The sequence below is a fragment of the Microtus oregoni genome, unplaced genomic scaffold (genome assembly GCF_018167655.1).
Source record: "Microtus oregoni isolate MIOR12 unplaced genomic scaffold, Mior012 000033F_ref0000390, whole genome shotgun sequence".
Taxonomy (NCBI): domain Eukaryota; kingdom Metazoa; phylum Chordata; class Mammalia; order Rodentia; family Cricetidae; genus Microtus; species Microtus oregoni.
The window spans coordinates 11,193,530-11,207,152 of NW_024543092.1; the positions used below are offsets into that span (position 1 = coordinate 11,193,530).

The 13,623-nt window shown below is 46.4% G+C and overlaps 1 protein-coding gene across 1 annotated transcript in view; it reads left to right on the top strand.

The window, feature by feature from the left end:
* The window catches only part of Akap12 (A-kinase anchoring protein 12), an 86,353-nt gene that overhangs the window by 40,456 nt on the left and 32,274 nt on the right, over window positions 1-13,623 (top strand). Inside the window, exon 3 of the mRNA XM_041680122.1 lies at window positions 2,996-3,110. Within this exon, the coding sequence (XP_041536056.1) occupies window positions 2,996-3,110 (115 nt within the window). The remainder of the gene's footprint in view (window positions 1-2,995; window positions 3,111-13,623) is intronic.

Sequence of the window (13,623 nt, forward strand, 5' to 3'; positions counted from 1 at the left end):
GGGTACAGATTTCTTTCTTTCTTGACTGAAAACCTTGAATTACAAAATTACCTTCCCCCCTGAACTCTGGATACCACTGAACCTCATCTGGGCCCGCCCCTTCCTGTCCTGGCATAAGCTGAGTGTAAATCCTGTCTTCTGAGGTCCTGTGAGTCAGATACAGATTAAAGGTGATTGACAGAAAGGGTTAATGAAGAAACGCTATTCCAGTGTGCGGAACCAGTGTGGACTCTCCAGTTTGGCGGTTGAAAAAAGCAAGTGCTAGGTTTGGAGAGGTTTGGTTGGTTCAGTGGTTGTGAGAATGTACTGTTCTTTCAAAAGACACAAGTGTGGCCGCCAGCACCCATGCAGGGACTGCTCACAGCCACCTGTAACTCCCGCTTCAGAAGTGTGATGAGCAAGCATGGTGCTCTATGCCTTTACTCATAGCACAGGGAGGCAGAGGCAGATGGATGTCTTTTGTGAGAACCGCTTTCAAAAACCAACCAATTAAAAAAGGAGGAGGAGAGGGGCTGGAGAGATGGCTCAGAGGTTAAGAGCACTGGCTGCTCTTCCAGAGGTCCTGAGTTCAATTCCCAGCAACCACATGGTGGCTCACAACCATCTGTACTGAGATCTGGAGCCCTGTTCTGGCGTGCGGGCATACATCGAGGCAGAATGTTGTATACATAATAAATAAATAAATCTTTTTTAAAAAAGGAGGAGGAGGAAGAAGAAAGAACAATTAGCCTTGTTTACACTTTCCAATTAACCTAATGTTTATAGCCTTAAAAGTGGGTTTATGAGAGGTGATGTCTGTTTTATTTCCAATGTCATCTCTTGATTTTTGCAGTGTCTCATGTCGCCCAGGGCAGTTTTGAACCCCTAACCCTCCTGCCTCATTCTCCTTCCCAAGTACCTGATATTGCAGGTTTGTACCACCACGCCTAACATATCAAGATAGAACTTAAGATTCACTGAGCTGCCGTGTAACCCAGCTAAACATGTGATTCTGCCCCCAACCCTTACTCCGCTTGCTAAGTCAATCCAACCCGGCCTGTGCCTAGTTCCAGTGCTATCCAGTTAAAATATGCTGGCGTTTTTGCTGATGGGCACTGTGGAGACAACACCCCTCCTTTCTCTTTTAGCCTTCATTTAGAATTCCTTTCTTTCATATTTTGGTAATCGAAGCCTTGAAGTGGAACTGTAATCTGAGTCCCGCGTGTAATAACTGGGCTCAGCATGGGCATTTTGAAGCCGACGGTGCCGTCTTCAATGTCATTAGGCGATGTTATTTCAGGAGAGGCGCAAGAGGGTGAAGGGCTTCGCTGGCAATAGGGAATAGCACGGTGAGATCAGCACACCTCCAGTCTTCTGGATCTTGAGGCCACAGAACCTTCGAGAATGATCAGAACTTGTTTGTCCAGAGACTTCCATTGGCCCCTGAGCAGTGACAGCAAGGGGAGGTCTGAGCTTTGCCATTGGTCCTTCCCTCTTTCTTTTAGGTGCGCGCATGTGCACAGCACAGATGTGGCGGGCAGAGGACAGCCTCCAGCTCTCAGACACCTTTCACTTCTTGTTTGAGACGGGTCCCTCATTGTTCTGGAGCTCTATCTGTCCCCGTTTCCCATCTTGCCATCTCCGGGATTACAGAATATGCCATCACACCTGGCTTTTGGTATAGGGAGAAAATTTTCTAAATAGTTTTACTTATTTTATGTGTATGAGTGTTTTGTCTGCATGTATTTGTATGCGTACAATGTGTACCTTGTTTCCTTGGAGGCCTGAAGAGGGTATCAGATTCCCTGGAACTGGCGTTCTAGATGGTTGTAAGTCCCCATGTGGTCCTCTGTAAGTGCAGTCAGTATTCTTAACCCTAAGCTATCTCCCCAGAGTCGCCCCCTCTTTGAAACTTCAGCATTTATTTGTGTGTGCTGGTGAACATACATGTGTGTGCGTGAATGCTGTGGCGTGTGAAGGGCAAAGGACAACTTGTGGGGGTTGTTTTTCTTCTCCTACCAGAGATCAAACTTGGGTGAACAGTCGTGGCAGGAAGTGCATTATCCACAGAACCATCGTTCCAGCTCAAGAGCTGGGCTTCACTACAAGGCGTTTTAGCAGATTTAGGAATAGGCATTAGTGGAAAAGAGGGATGCTCAGGGGAAGAATAGGATACGTCCAAGAGCGTGGGTGTGGGCTTTAACCAGAGTCCCTGAGATGCTACTTTATAGGAGAAAAATATTTTTAGGGCCAGAGGCAATAGATTTCATCCCTAACATACCAGGGCCCTGAATCCCCAACACTACAAGGAAGAGTGAAAAGAAAGAGACTAGGAAAGTCTGTCTTCCATGCTAGTGTGTGAATGCAAAGTGTAAGACTCACCAGAGTTCTTTAGTGTAGTGTCTGAAGCAGGATCTTGACTAGTGATTGGACAACAGACTAAACAGACTTCTGCATACACTCACATACAAGGGTCAATCTTTAGGACATCCTGCTGACTGAGGTTTCTGTCCTGCCCAGTCTCACAGCCATTCAGTCCCAAAGAAACACACAGAAGTCTACATTAATTATAAATTGGTTGGCGTATTAGCTCAGGCTTCTTATTAACTCATCCTAAATTAGCCCATAATTCTTGTCTGTGTTAGACACATGGCTTGGTACCTTTTATCAACGAGGCATTCTCATCTTCCTCTGTGTCTGGATGATGAATGCAGACTGTGTCTTTCCTCTTCCCAGAATTCTCCTGTTCTCATTGCCTCGCCAATACTTCCTGCCTGGCTACTGTCCAATCAGCATTTTATTAAAACAATACAAGTGACAGGGTACAAGACCATTGTCTCACAGCAACATTGTGTATTCTATATGGTTGCTGAAGATGGATATAGAACTTATATCTTCATCATGGAGCCTCCGTTTCTCTGTGTTCCTCCATTTCATAGTTTATACTCTGGGAATCGAAGCATTGCTTGGACGAGGGGATTGAACTCACATATATGTGGCTTTGTCTCCCTCACAGCTCCTACAGAAGAATGGGCAGCTGTCCGTTGTCAATGGCATAGCTGAACAAGGAGGTGATCATGTCCCAGAGGGAAGCCAGGATGGGCAGGAGGAAGAAGTCATTGTTGAAGATGGTAAGCTGTCCTTGCAGGCCAGGCTGGCTTCGGCAGGACACTGGGAGCTGGAGGGCAGGCCGTAATCACAGTGAGCCATAAACTTTGTTGTTGCAGACTGTCAAAAGAAAGTGTTATACTGCTTCATGGTGGATGATGGCAACAGTACAGTCAGGTGGTCTCAAAAGGAGATATTTAACTGACCCTTTGGGTTCAGCCCTGTACTCAAGGGTTGACATCACGATCTATTCCTTCAATATTCTTACCTGGGACTTAGTGGTTTTTGTTTGTTTGTTTTTGTTTTGATTGCTTAAATCATTGTCCCTTCTCCGTGTGCGATGTCAGATGTGAATCTCATTGGAAATACTAAAATCATACTTGTTTTAGAAAAGTGATGCCCAACACCTCCCTGAACTAAAAATTAAAGTAACAGTTTCGCACCTCTCTAGAGAAGCCCATGTCAACCACACAGAGTTCCTGGAAGTTACATACATCCCTTTGCCTGAACTGTGATGTGCTTCATAGCTTCTGGCTCTTGAGTTGGGGAAAGGTCAAAGCGCTGGTGCATATTTAGCTAAAGTGTTGCTTCCATGTTGGTTCATGGGGCAGGAGCGTTGGGGTCGTGTTCCATTCAATTCAAGATATGGTGGAGCCATTGAGCTACTCAGCAGCTAAAGGTGATTGCCACCAAGACTGCCAATCTGAGTTCAATGCCCAGGACCCACATGATAGAAGGAGGGAACTGACTCCTGAAAGTGGTTCTCTGACCTACACATGCATGCGCACACAAGGTATATAAATAAACATAATTTTTAGAAGATATATTCAATGAGGGTTTGACATCTTGCAATTTGGCTCCTGTGTGCAATATAAATAAGAGACAGATGAAAGGGCTGGGCATTTCCTCGCCGATTCTTTGCACACATGGAACCCGTTTCTCCTCTCCTGTGCCCCCACGGTGCTGCGTCAAGCCGGGAACTGCTTTGAAGTTGGTGGGAACGCTGATCTTCATATATTACCACAGACACCATATAAAGTCAGAAATGCGCACACAGTCTCACAGACGGAGTATCTCCCTGACCTAGTGCGAGAGTTTCAAATAATACCCACCAGACAGCTGGAGTGGACCCAAATCAAATCCCCAGGACCAAGCCTTTGTCCTTTCCACGTTCGTTTCCAATTAAGCCAAAGAGCGGCTGGTGTGTCTGTGTGTGGAAGGTTGTGTGTGTACAGGTGCGTGTCTGTGTGTGTGGAGGCCCGAGGACGAGTGCAGGAGATGACCACTTGGTTTTTTCAGACAGACGCTCTCACCGGTCTGAAGCTTTTCACATAGGCTCTGCAGACCCCAGATAAGAAATAAATAAGGCTAAGAAGAGACTGCAAGAGATGAGAGGTGCTCAGAGTTCAGGTGGAGCCCGCTCTCTGAGATCAAGGGCAAGAGCATAACATTCGGGGACAGAAGAGAAGCTGGTCTCAGATGCATTAGCATCAGGGCTAGCGCTGAAGTGTGCAAGGCCCAGGTTTGATGCACAGATGTGCAAGCAATGAAAAGTTTATGAACAGAACTGAGAACAGCTAACGCCAGCACTTGTGGCCACCTCCCACATCACGTTAGTGTTAGAAGCCATGGCCTTGTGCATTCTAAGCATGCGCCACTGTCTGCCTACCTAGCTGCGTGGTCATTAGCAGGAGTCATGACAATGTCGTGGGCTAGGCAGTATTCCTGAGACTTGAACCAAGGTGATTAGAGTCTGAACTGACAAACACAACACCGTCCCCATGCAGGGCACACAAAGAAGCTGCCTGGAGGAAGTTTCCCATGAGCCTAACCTGCTGGTCACTGACTACAGGTGGCCTGGGATAGCTGCGGATGTGCCCAGAACAAGAGCCACAAGTTTACCTAAAACGCCAGGAGATTTTTTTTTTTTTACAATCTTTTTTTTTCTTATTTTTTATCGATTTGATTTGATTGATGGCACTTTTCTTGAATATAAACTTTGTGAATGACAAAATTGTGTTGTAGTATCACAACTATGGACAGGCTGAATGAAAGCCCAGGGAGGAAATCCAGGATTAGGAAAGAGGAAGTTAAAATCAGTGTGGTTTGGGATCATTTTGTGGACAGTTTGAGATCTCTGAAATATGACAGAAAAAGAAAGCTTCTTTTACTAAGTGATCTTCTTTTTTCAAAAAAAAAAAAAACTTATGTTTTACTTTCTTTGTGATGCGTATGTGTGGATGTTTGCCATACACTCACTTATTTGTGAGTGTGCAGAAATTTGAGTGAATTTGTGGGGTTTTATCTGTCTGTATGTCATCTATCTATCTGTCTGTCTATCTATCTATCTATCATGTGCCTGTGTTAGTGTGTGTGTGCGTGTGTGCGTGCGTGTGCGTGCGTGTGCGTGCGTGCGTGTGCACGCCACAGTGCATATGTGGAAGCCAGAGAATTGCCTGCAGGAGTCAGCTCTCACCTTCTATTGCGTGAAATGGAATTCAGGCTGTCAGGTTTGAGCGCAAGCACCTTTACTCATTGTGCAATATTGCAAGTCCATGAGTGGGCTTCTTTTTTTTTTTTTTTTTTTGGTTTTTTGAGACAGGGTTTCTCTGTGGTTTTGGAGCCTGTCCTGGAACTAGCTCTTGTAGACCAGGTTGGTCTCGAACTCACAGAGATCCGCCTGCCTCTGCCTCCCGAGTGCTGGGATTAAAGGCGTGCGCCACCACCGCCCGGCCATGAGTTGGCTTCTTATGTGACCTAGCTGTTATATAGGCTGGATGTATGGGATGGAGTCAGGCACACGTCCCACAAGACCCTGAGAGCATGGTGTCCCCTAAGAGTCTGTTTCCTGGAGGCTTGCTGTTTGCTGTCCTTTCCCTCCCCTCCAGATGTGATCTCTCAGGACGTTCCAGCCACATGGCTAAACACCAGCTTTTATAGAAACCCATTCTGTCTCCACCCATGACTGTATTCCATGACTTCCCTGAGGAGATCCAGACTGTTGACCATGGCTGGCCTGGGAAGTCTGGGCACAACCCAAATGTTGAGTGTCGGAAGAATGGAATGAAACAGACTCTGTCCTTCATAAGATCCTGAACTCAGCTTCTGGGAAAGGCTAACCAACCCTGGGGAGGGCTGGAGAGCCCGCCATGAGAGTCTCTTCCAGCGGCCTGTTCTATAGGCAGAAGGCTATTCCTTTGTTTTGTTTTTTTTTTTTTAATATTTATTTATTTATTATGTATACAATATTCTGTCTGTGGTGCAGGCCAGAGGAGGTCAGAGGAGACCTCATTACAGATGGTTGTGAGCCACCATGTGGTTGCTGGGAATTGAACTCAGGACCTTTGTAAGAGCAGGCAATGCTCTTAACCTCTGAGCCATCTCTCCAGCCCCCTATTCCTTTGTTTTTACCTTCATCTTCTCTGCCTGGCCGTAATAATGCATAGCCCAGTAGAGCTGACGTGGATGGAATCCTCATGTTAAATTCTTCAACAGCATTTTTGCATGCTTTTCTTCTGATATCACTTTTAAGCCTGTAATTAGGCGCTTTTTTATGTATATTTATTTATTTGCGTGTGTGTGTGGGGGGGGGGGGACGTCAGAAGACAGTTTGTGGGAGCTGGTTCTCAACCTTCCTTGGGAGTTCTAGGAATTAAACACTGGTTGCCAGGCCTGAGAGCAAGGGCCTTTATCCCTGAGCCATCTCACTGGCTGGAGATGCTCTAAGGAAAAGTGTATGTGCACATGCATGCATGCATTCAGAGGCTAGAGGAGGCCATCACCCTCCTTCTCGACCTTGTTTGGAGAGACTGGATCCTGCGTGACACTACAAGCTCACAGTTTCATCAGCCATCTTCCTGGATCTGCAGGCTCCCTCCCCCAGCGTTGGGGTGATAGCACCCCACAGCCCTGCCTGGCTTTCACATGGGCCCTGGGAATTTAAACTCAAATCCTCTGGCTTGCCCAGCAAGTGCTCCCCCCTCATCTCTCCAGACCCCTGTGGTTAGGTTAATGTGGTTCTTTCTGGAAATCAGAATCTACCCGAAAGATGACAATTGTATAAACAGAAACACAGTTTTGAATATGTAAACACTTCACTGTAGGCTTTGGAGGACTCTGGTTTCTACTATGGTCTGCTTAATAATAAAAACAAGTTTAGACCCACGTTAATCCTTGGGAGAATTGGTCAACGGTGGCATTTAGGATTTGATGAGCTAAACTAATGAGAGTAAATTACCATCAAGGGGCATTCCTGCTGAAGGGTTTCTTTAAAGTGATAGGTGGCATTTCTGAGGTTGCGGGTGTAGTAGTGATAGAACAATAGCATACTGGGGGCTCTGGATTTGATTCACAGCACCACCAAAAAGAAAAAGGAAAATGTCATCCGGGTATGGTAATTTACACCTGCCTATGATTCCAGAATTTGGGTGCCTGACACAGAAGGATTGCTTCCAAGTTCAAGGCCAACTTGGGCTACGTAGTGAGTCTCAGAGTTCTTCTGATACCAATTTTCTGTATTTGATTTCACTGTTGTGATTCAATACTCTGATGAAAGCAATTTCAGACAGGGTTTACTGTGACTCACAGTCCCCACGGCAGGGAGGTTGTCAGCAAGAGCTTGACACTGGTCACGTGGGGTGTGCCATCAGGAGGCTGAGAGCCACCATACAGTACTCAGCTGGCTTTTACTTCCCTGCAGGCCAGACAGCACGCCCAAGGAATGGTACCGCCTTTTGTGGTGGTTATTGAACCCCAATTAACCTAATGAAGATAATCCTTCACAGGCAAGGACAGAGGCTGACCCAATCTAGAAAATCCCTTGTCCGTGTGCCTTGGAGGCCTAGGCAGTTCTAGGTCTTGTGAACTTGACGGTTAGCATCAACCATCACAACTCAAGAACTGGCTGGCACCAGCTTTAGACAGACAGATGTGAATGTTTCCCATTGCAACTTGCTTTCCTTTTCTGAAATTAAGAAATACCGATAATTCAATGACATAGACATTTTTTCTTTGTAAGATTTCTGCCTGGCCTCTCTCCCTTTTTCCTTTCCTCCCTTACCTTAGAAACTGTAAGTGATAGAACGGTTGACTAAATATATTCTAAGCTGAAAAGTAGATTATACAGGTGGGGAAATAGGGGGCTATGGAATTTCAGAGTGAGCTTTTGAAATATTTAGCTAGGTGGTGGTGGTGCACACTTTAAATCCCAGCACTCAGGAGGCAGAAAGATGGTGGATGTCTGTGAGTTCGAGGCCAGTCTGGTCTACAGAAAGAGTTCCAGTACACCCAGAACTCCACAGAGAAGCCTTGTCTCGAAAAACAAAACAAATTTTACTTATTTACGTGTGTGTGTGTACATATATACCTGCCACATACCTGCTAGGCAGGTGCCCCACCTCGTGGCTACACTCCGTACTGCCTCTGTTTCCTTTCTGAGATTTGCCTTATTGCAGAATCTATGAACCAAAAACGACACTTCTCCGTCTTCCTGGTCACGTGTGTAAAAGAACAGTGGTGTTTGCTTTCGGTCGCTTTTCTTCACATGGGCATTGCATGGTTGGCACACCCAGAGCTGAGGGCATTTTATGCCAACGGCAATGGCCGTGGCATTTGTCCTACACTGCTATGTGGTTTGAAAGAGTTAGCCAGGTGAGCCAACGCATGGCATGCGCATCCCAGAATACAGGGTAGTATTTCCATTACACGTGCTCAGCCTGCAGCTCGCCCTCCCCCATCCCCAAGGGCCTTGGTTAACGCTGAGGTCTCCAGAGAGTCTAGTCCTCATTTCCCAGTAACCCACTTTCCCACAGCTTCACGCTATTCCCCAAGTGCAGGCATCAGTGGAGGACTCGCGACTCAATTATTTAAAGGCTGAATTTGCCGCATCGTGGAGAATTCATTTGGTGGTGGTGCTTGTGTCGTCACTAGTTTTATTGAGTCTGAGCTTTCCTATCCCTGCTGCTGAATGCCTTTGGGATATGGGAAGACCAACGGTGGCCGCTGCGTAATGACCGTCCTCCCTGTGAGCCTGTTACCTTACAGACAATCCACAGCTTTATCTGGAGCACATGTGCACTAAGACTTGCTCTTGGTCCCTGTGACAATGATCCCACACTTGCTTTTTCCCTAAGGAGTGCTTTCCCTACTCAGAAGAAATAATTTATGATTTCTTTTCTATTTCTAAGCTTGTGACATAATCTTGCTTAGATTTTTAGGAAGATCTTCCGACCACCCCGATTATCCTCCATTCTACCTGCTTTTCTTGTTACCAGCTGTTAACATCTGGCATCTGATGCCTCTCTCCTCCATGATGGAGAGTAGGGTCAGGGCTGGGGAGGTGGTGAAGGTGCTCCTTCCCTGTGGTTAGATTTTGTAACCTGCCTTGCTTTGTTTTTGTTAAGAGTCTCCCTGTCTAGCCTAAGATTACCTCAAACTCAGGGTAGACTTCCTGCCTCTGCCTGGCCGGTTCTGCCATTATAGGTGCAAGTACCGTGCCTGCCAGTACCCTGGCCTTTTGGGTCTTGTTGCACGGGGTGAAAGAAAGCTAGAACCCTTCCAGAGCTCCCAGCTGGGCCCTAATGTGTGCTTCCTGCTGGCGCGCATCTGTAATCGCCCAGACTTGTCCGTGAGTGAACAAGGATTCCTGGAAATCTCTGTGGACAGAGGGAAGGCCTCCTGCCCACAGCACACGGTTTGTGTCCAGATCCAGTAACGGTGCACGGTGTTTTCTCAAGCTCTGTCCTGTTGTTTTGGTGGTGTTTTTAAAACTGAAGAGCGCTAATGCAAAGTAAGCCTTGAACTCGGGTGAAAGGCCTTCATTGTGCCATCCCTCCCTGCTCCCTGCTGGTGTTGGAAGAGCCCAGGCAATCCTCCTGTCTCAGCTTCCCAAGTGCTAGGATGATAGGTGCATGTCACTGTGCCCTGCTTCTTTGTCCTCTTTCTAAATTATTTGATTAGAGAAGCAAAACTCAAGATGAAGGTGTTTGATTTCATTCACACACACACATGCATGTGACCTTCGTTTGACTGTGGAGTCCGTTTCTACCTGTAAAATGAGCGTTCTCATCTATCTCCAAAGCCTGACTCATCAGTATTTCCCCTTTGGGCCAGAAACCACAGAGGATTAGCTCACATAGGCACCTGAGCATCCTGAGTCAGGTGCTTAAAATGTCATTATGCGTATTTAGAAAATGATTTCTTTGATTTTTTTTTTCTGAACCTGATGCTAAAAGTCATTTTCTGGATTTGAAGTTTTAATTTTAATTGGATGAAAGGTTTGGGAGGGAACATTGTAGTCAACAATAACTTTCTTCAGGGTCATCGAGGGGTGAGAAAAGGAGGTTAGCGGCTTTATAGTGAGTGTGGTCCCAAGATGTCACATGGATCTCTGGTGCGTTTGTTCTGCTGAGCTCCTGGAAGGTTGGGACTGAACAGGAAGGATAGATGGAAAAGATGTTGACAAAAGCCATTGCTTCCCTGTCAGCTAACTCTGGAGGTGTCGCCTATAGAAGGCTGTAGTTTCCTGCCGTTCTGCTAATTCTGAAGGTGTCGCCTATAGAAGGCTCGAGTTTCCTGCTGTTCTGCCCCCGGCACTGTTTGGAGCTGTGTGCTTTGCCGGGGTGATTGGGGAGGGCAGCGAGTGTGTTCTGTTATTTGACTTTCTGCCGCTATGAAGAAATCCTTAAGGAAGTTGACTGGCAAAGAGAAAAGGTTCCGTTTGGCTTCTGCTCTGTAGGCTGTAGTCCAAGAATGAAGGCATCTATTGCTTTGGGTCTGGTCCAGATAACCAGGACCAGAGCAGGTGAAGGAATGAGATGCTCACCTCATGCTGGGAAGCAAAATGAACAGGAAGGAGGCTGTCCCATAATCCGTTTCAGGGGTGTGCCCCAATAACTTAAGGCCTCCCACTACAGTCCCCCTTCTGAAGGCATGTGGCACCCTCCAATAACACCACGGCGGGGGGGGGGGGTGTGTGGATGTCCAGCATTCCAACCGTAGCAGTTAGGCAAAGGAAACGTATTCTCTTTAAAAGTCAGCCTCTGGGCCAGCAAGATGGCTCAGCAGGTAAAGGCAATTGCTGCTCAAGTCTGGCAACCTGAGTTCAAATCCCTGGAATTCACATAAAGGTTGAAGGAGAGAACTGGCTCCTGCACAAAGCTGTCCTCCAGACGCACAGCCACGCACACATACACATAGCAGACACACAGACACCTAAAATCAGTGCATGACAACCTCGAGCTTTTCCCATTTGAGGCCAGCTTGTTTTACATAGCGAGTTCCAGGCCATCCAGGTCTCTAAAATAACAACAACAAATTTATTTACCCCAGCTTGTGCTAGTACTTTTGAGGTATTTTTTTTTATTGCTATTATTGCTCAAATGTCTGTTTAAAGTCAAGTAGTCCCTGGCCCTCTGGTGATATGTGCATTAGTTATTGAGGTGAAAAAATAATGTATGATTAGTCTAATAAGTGTATCTTTTTCTCTTCTTTCTTTCTTTTTTTTTTTAAGATGAGGATATCTGTATCTGGCCTAAAATTCAAGAAATCTCCCTCCTTCAGCCACCCAACTGACAGTATTAAAGCTATGTACCACAATGCATGGCTGCTTTAATGTATCTTGAAATATTTAAAGTTTTGTGTGTGGGGGTGTGTGTTCGTGTTCATGTGCTTATACAGAGGTTGCCAGAGTTGGGATTGGAGTTGGGATTTTCTTTCCATCATATGAGTCCCAGGGATCGAACTCAGGTCACCAGACTTGACAGCAAGTGGTTGTTGTTTTGTTTTGTTTTTTGACTGAGCCATCTCTCCAGCCCCCAGCTTTAATTTGTCTTAACATAGGTGTGTCACGTGTAGAAAAGTGCCAAACATGTGTCCGCTACCTCATTGCTATAGCAAAGCTCTAGACCAGATGACATCATGACAGACCTTTGTTCTTCTCAGAGTCTGACGAACAGTTTTGAGGAATCCTGGGGTCTCTCCTTGGCTTGCAGGGGACTGCTTTTCTGCTGACCCACGTGTCCTTTTTTCTGCATTCCTGGATGTCTCCACATGTTCAAATTTCTTTTCATGAGGAGGACACCAGATAGTTTGGGTTAGAGCCCACCCTAACTGACCTCATTTAAAATGTTTTTTAGTATTATTTATTTATTTATCTATCTATCTTGTTTTTTTTCGAGTTGGGGTTTCTCTGTAGCTTGGAGCTTTTCCTGGAACCAGCTCTGCAGACCAGGCTGGCTTCGAATTCCCAGAGATCTGCCTGCCTCTGCCTCCCTAGTGCTGGGATTAAAGGCATGCGCCACCAACGACTGGCTTAGTTTTTTTATTTTTAAGAACTCTCAGCCAGCCAATGGTGGTGCACGCCTCTAATCCTAGCACTCTGAGAGGCAGAGGCAGACAGATCTCTGTGAACTCAAGGCCCGTGTGTTGTACAAAGTAAGTTCCAGGACAGCTAGGGATAAACAGAGAAGCCCTGTCGAGAGAGAGAGAGAGAGAGAGAGAGAGAGAGAGAGAGAGAGAGAGAGATTCCCCATGCTTGTCTTGTTCTATAGCCCAGACTAATGTCTTGGTAGAGCCACGGTTCTTGGCTCAATTGCCTGGGATGCGGCTCAGTCGGAGTATTTATCTAGCGGACACAAAGCCCTAGCTTCTACCCCACAACCACACAGTTGGGATGTGCTGGCACCTGCCTGTGAAGAAGCGCTCAGGAGACCCTCAGCCACATTAGCCCCATTCAAGGCCAACTTAGGGTGCATGAGATCTTGTCTTTAAAAATGAAAAAAAAAAAAAAAGAAGAGGGAATCCCTACCCAAATGAGGTACCAGGTGGTGGGAGAGGAGTTACCCTGTCACCATCCCTGTGGTTGTTAGACCAAAAGTCAAGTTTGGGACCAAGAAACCTTAGTGGAAGATAGCTGCGAGGATGGACGTCAGGTCCCTGCTCTCTATTACCTCCTCTTCTGGGGAGTTTTCTCCATAAAAGGAGGCCTGAATGTCTGCCTCCCTCCGGCTGCCCTCCCAGGCACTTCCTGGGCAGAGCGCGCTCACCTCCCTTTCCACAGGCAGCCCTGTTTGCAGGCATCTGACATGTCTTTCCTTTTATCTGTCCTAATGTCTCCAGAGAAAAGGACTTAAGGATATTTCCAGCAGGAATGTGCTCCGTGGAAGCCTGCCAAAGCTAGCTAGATTTCACTATTACTTGCTACTTCTCGTTTCTATGTTGATTTCTCAATCTCTTTAAGACAGGAAAGTAAAGTCAGACATGGTACTGTTTGCTGGGAATCCCAGAGGCACTTGGGCGGTAAAAGTGGGAACAACGGTTCAAGGTCCCCTTCAGCTATATATTGAGTTCAAGGCTAACCTGGGTTACATAAGACCTTGTTTAAAAGAAAAAAAAAAGCTGGGTAGTGGTGGTGCACACCTTTAATCCCAGCACTTGGGGGGTAGAGGCAGGCAAAATCACTGAGCTCAAGGCCAGCTTGGTCTACAAAGTGAGTGCCAGGACTGTTAAACAGAGAAACCTTGTCTCAAAAAAACTAAC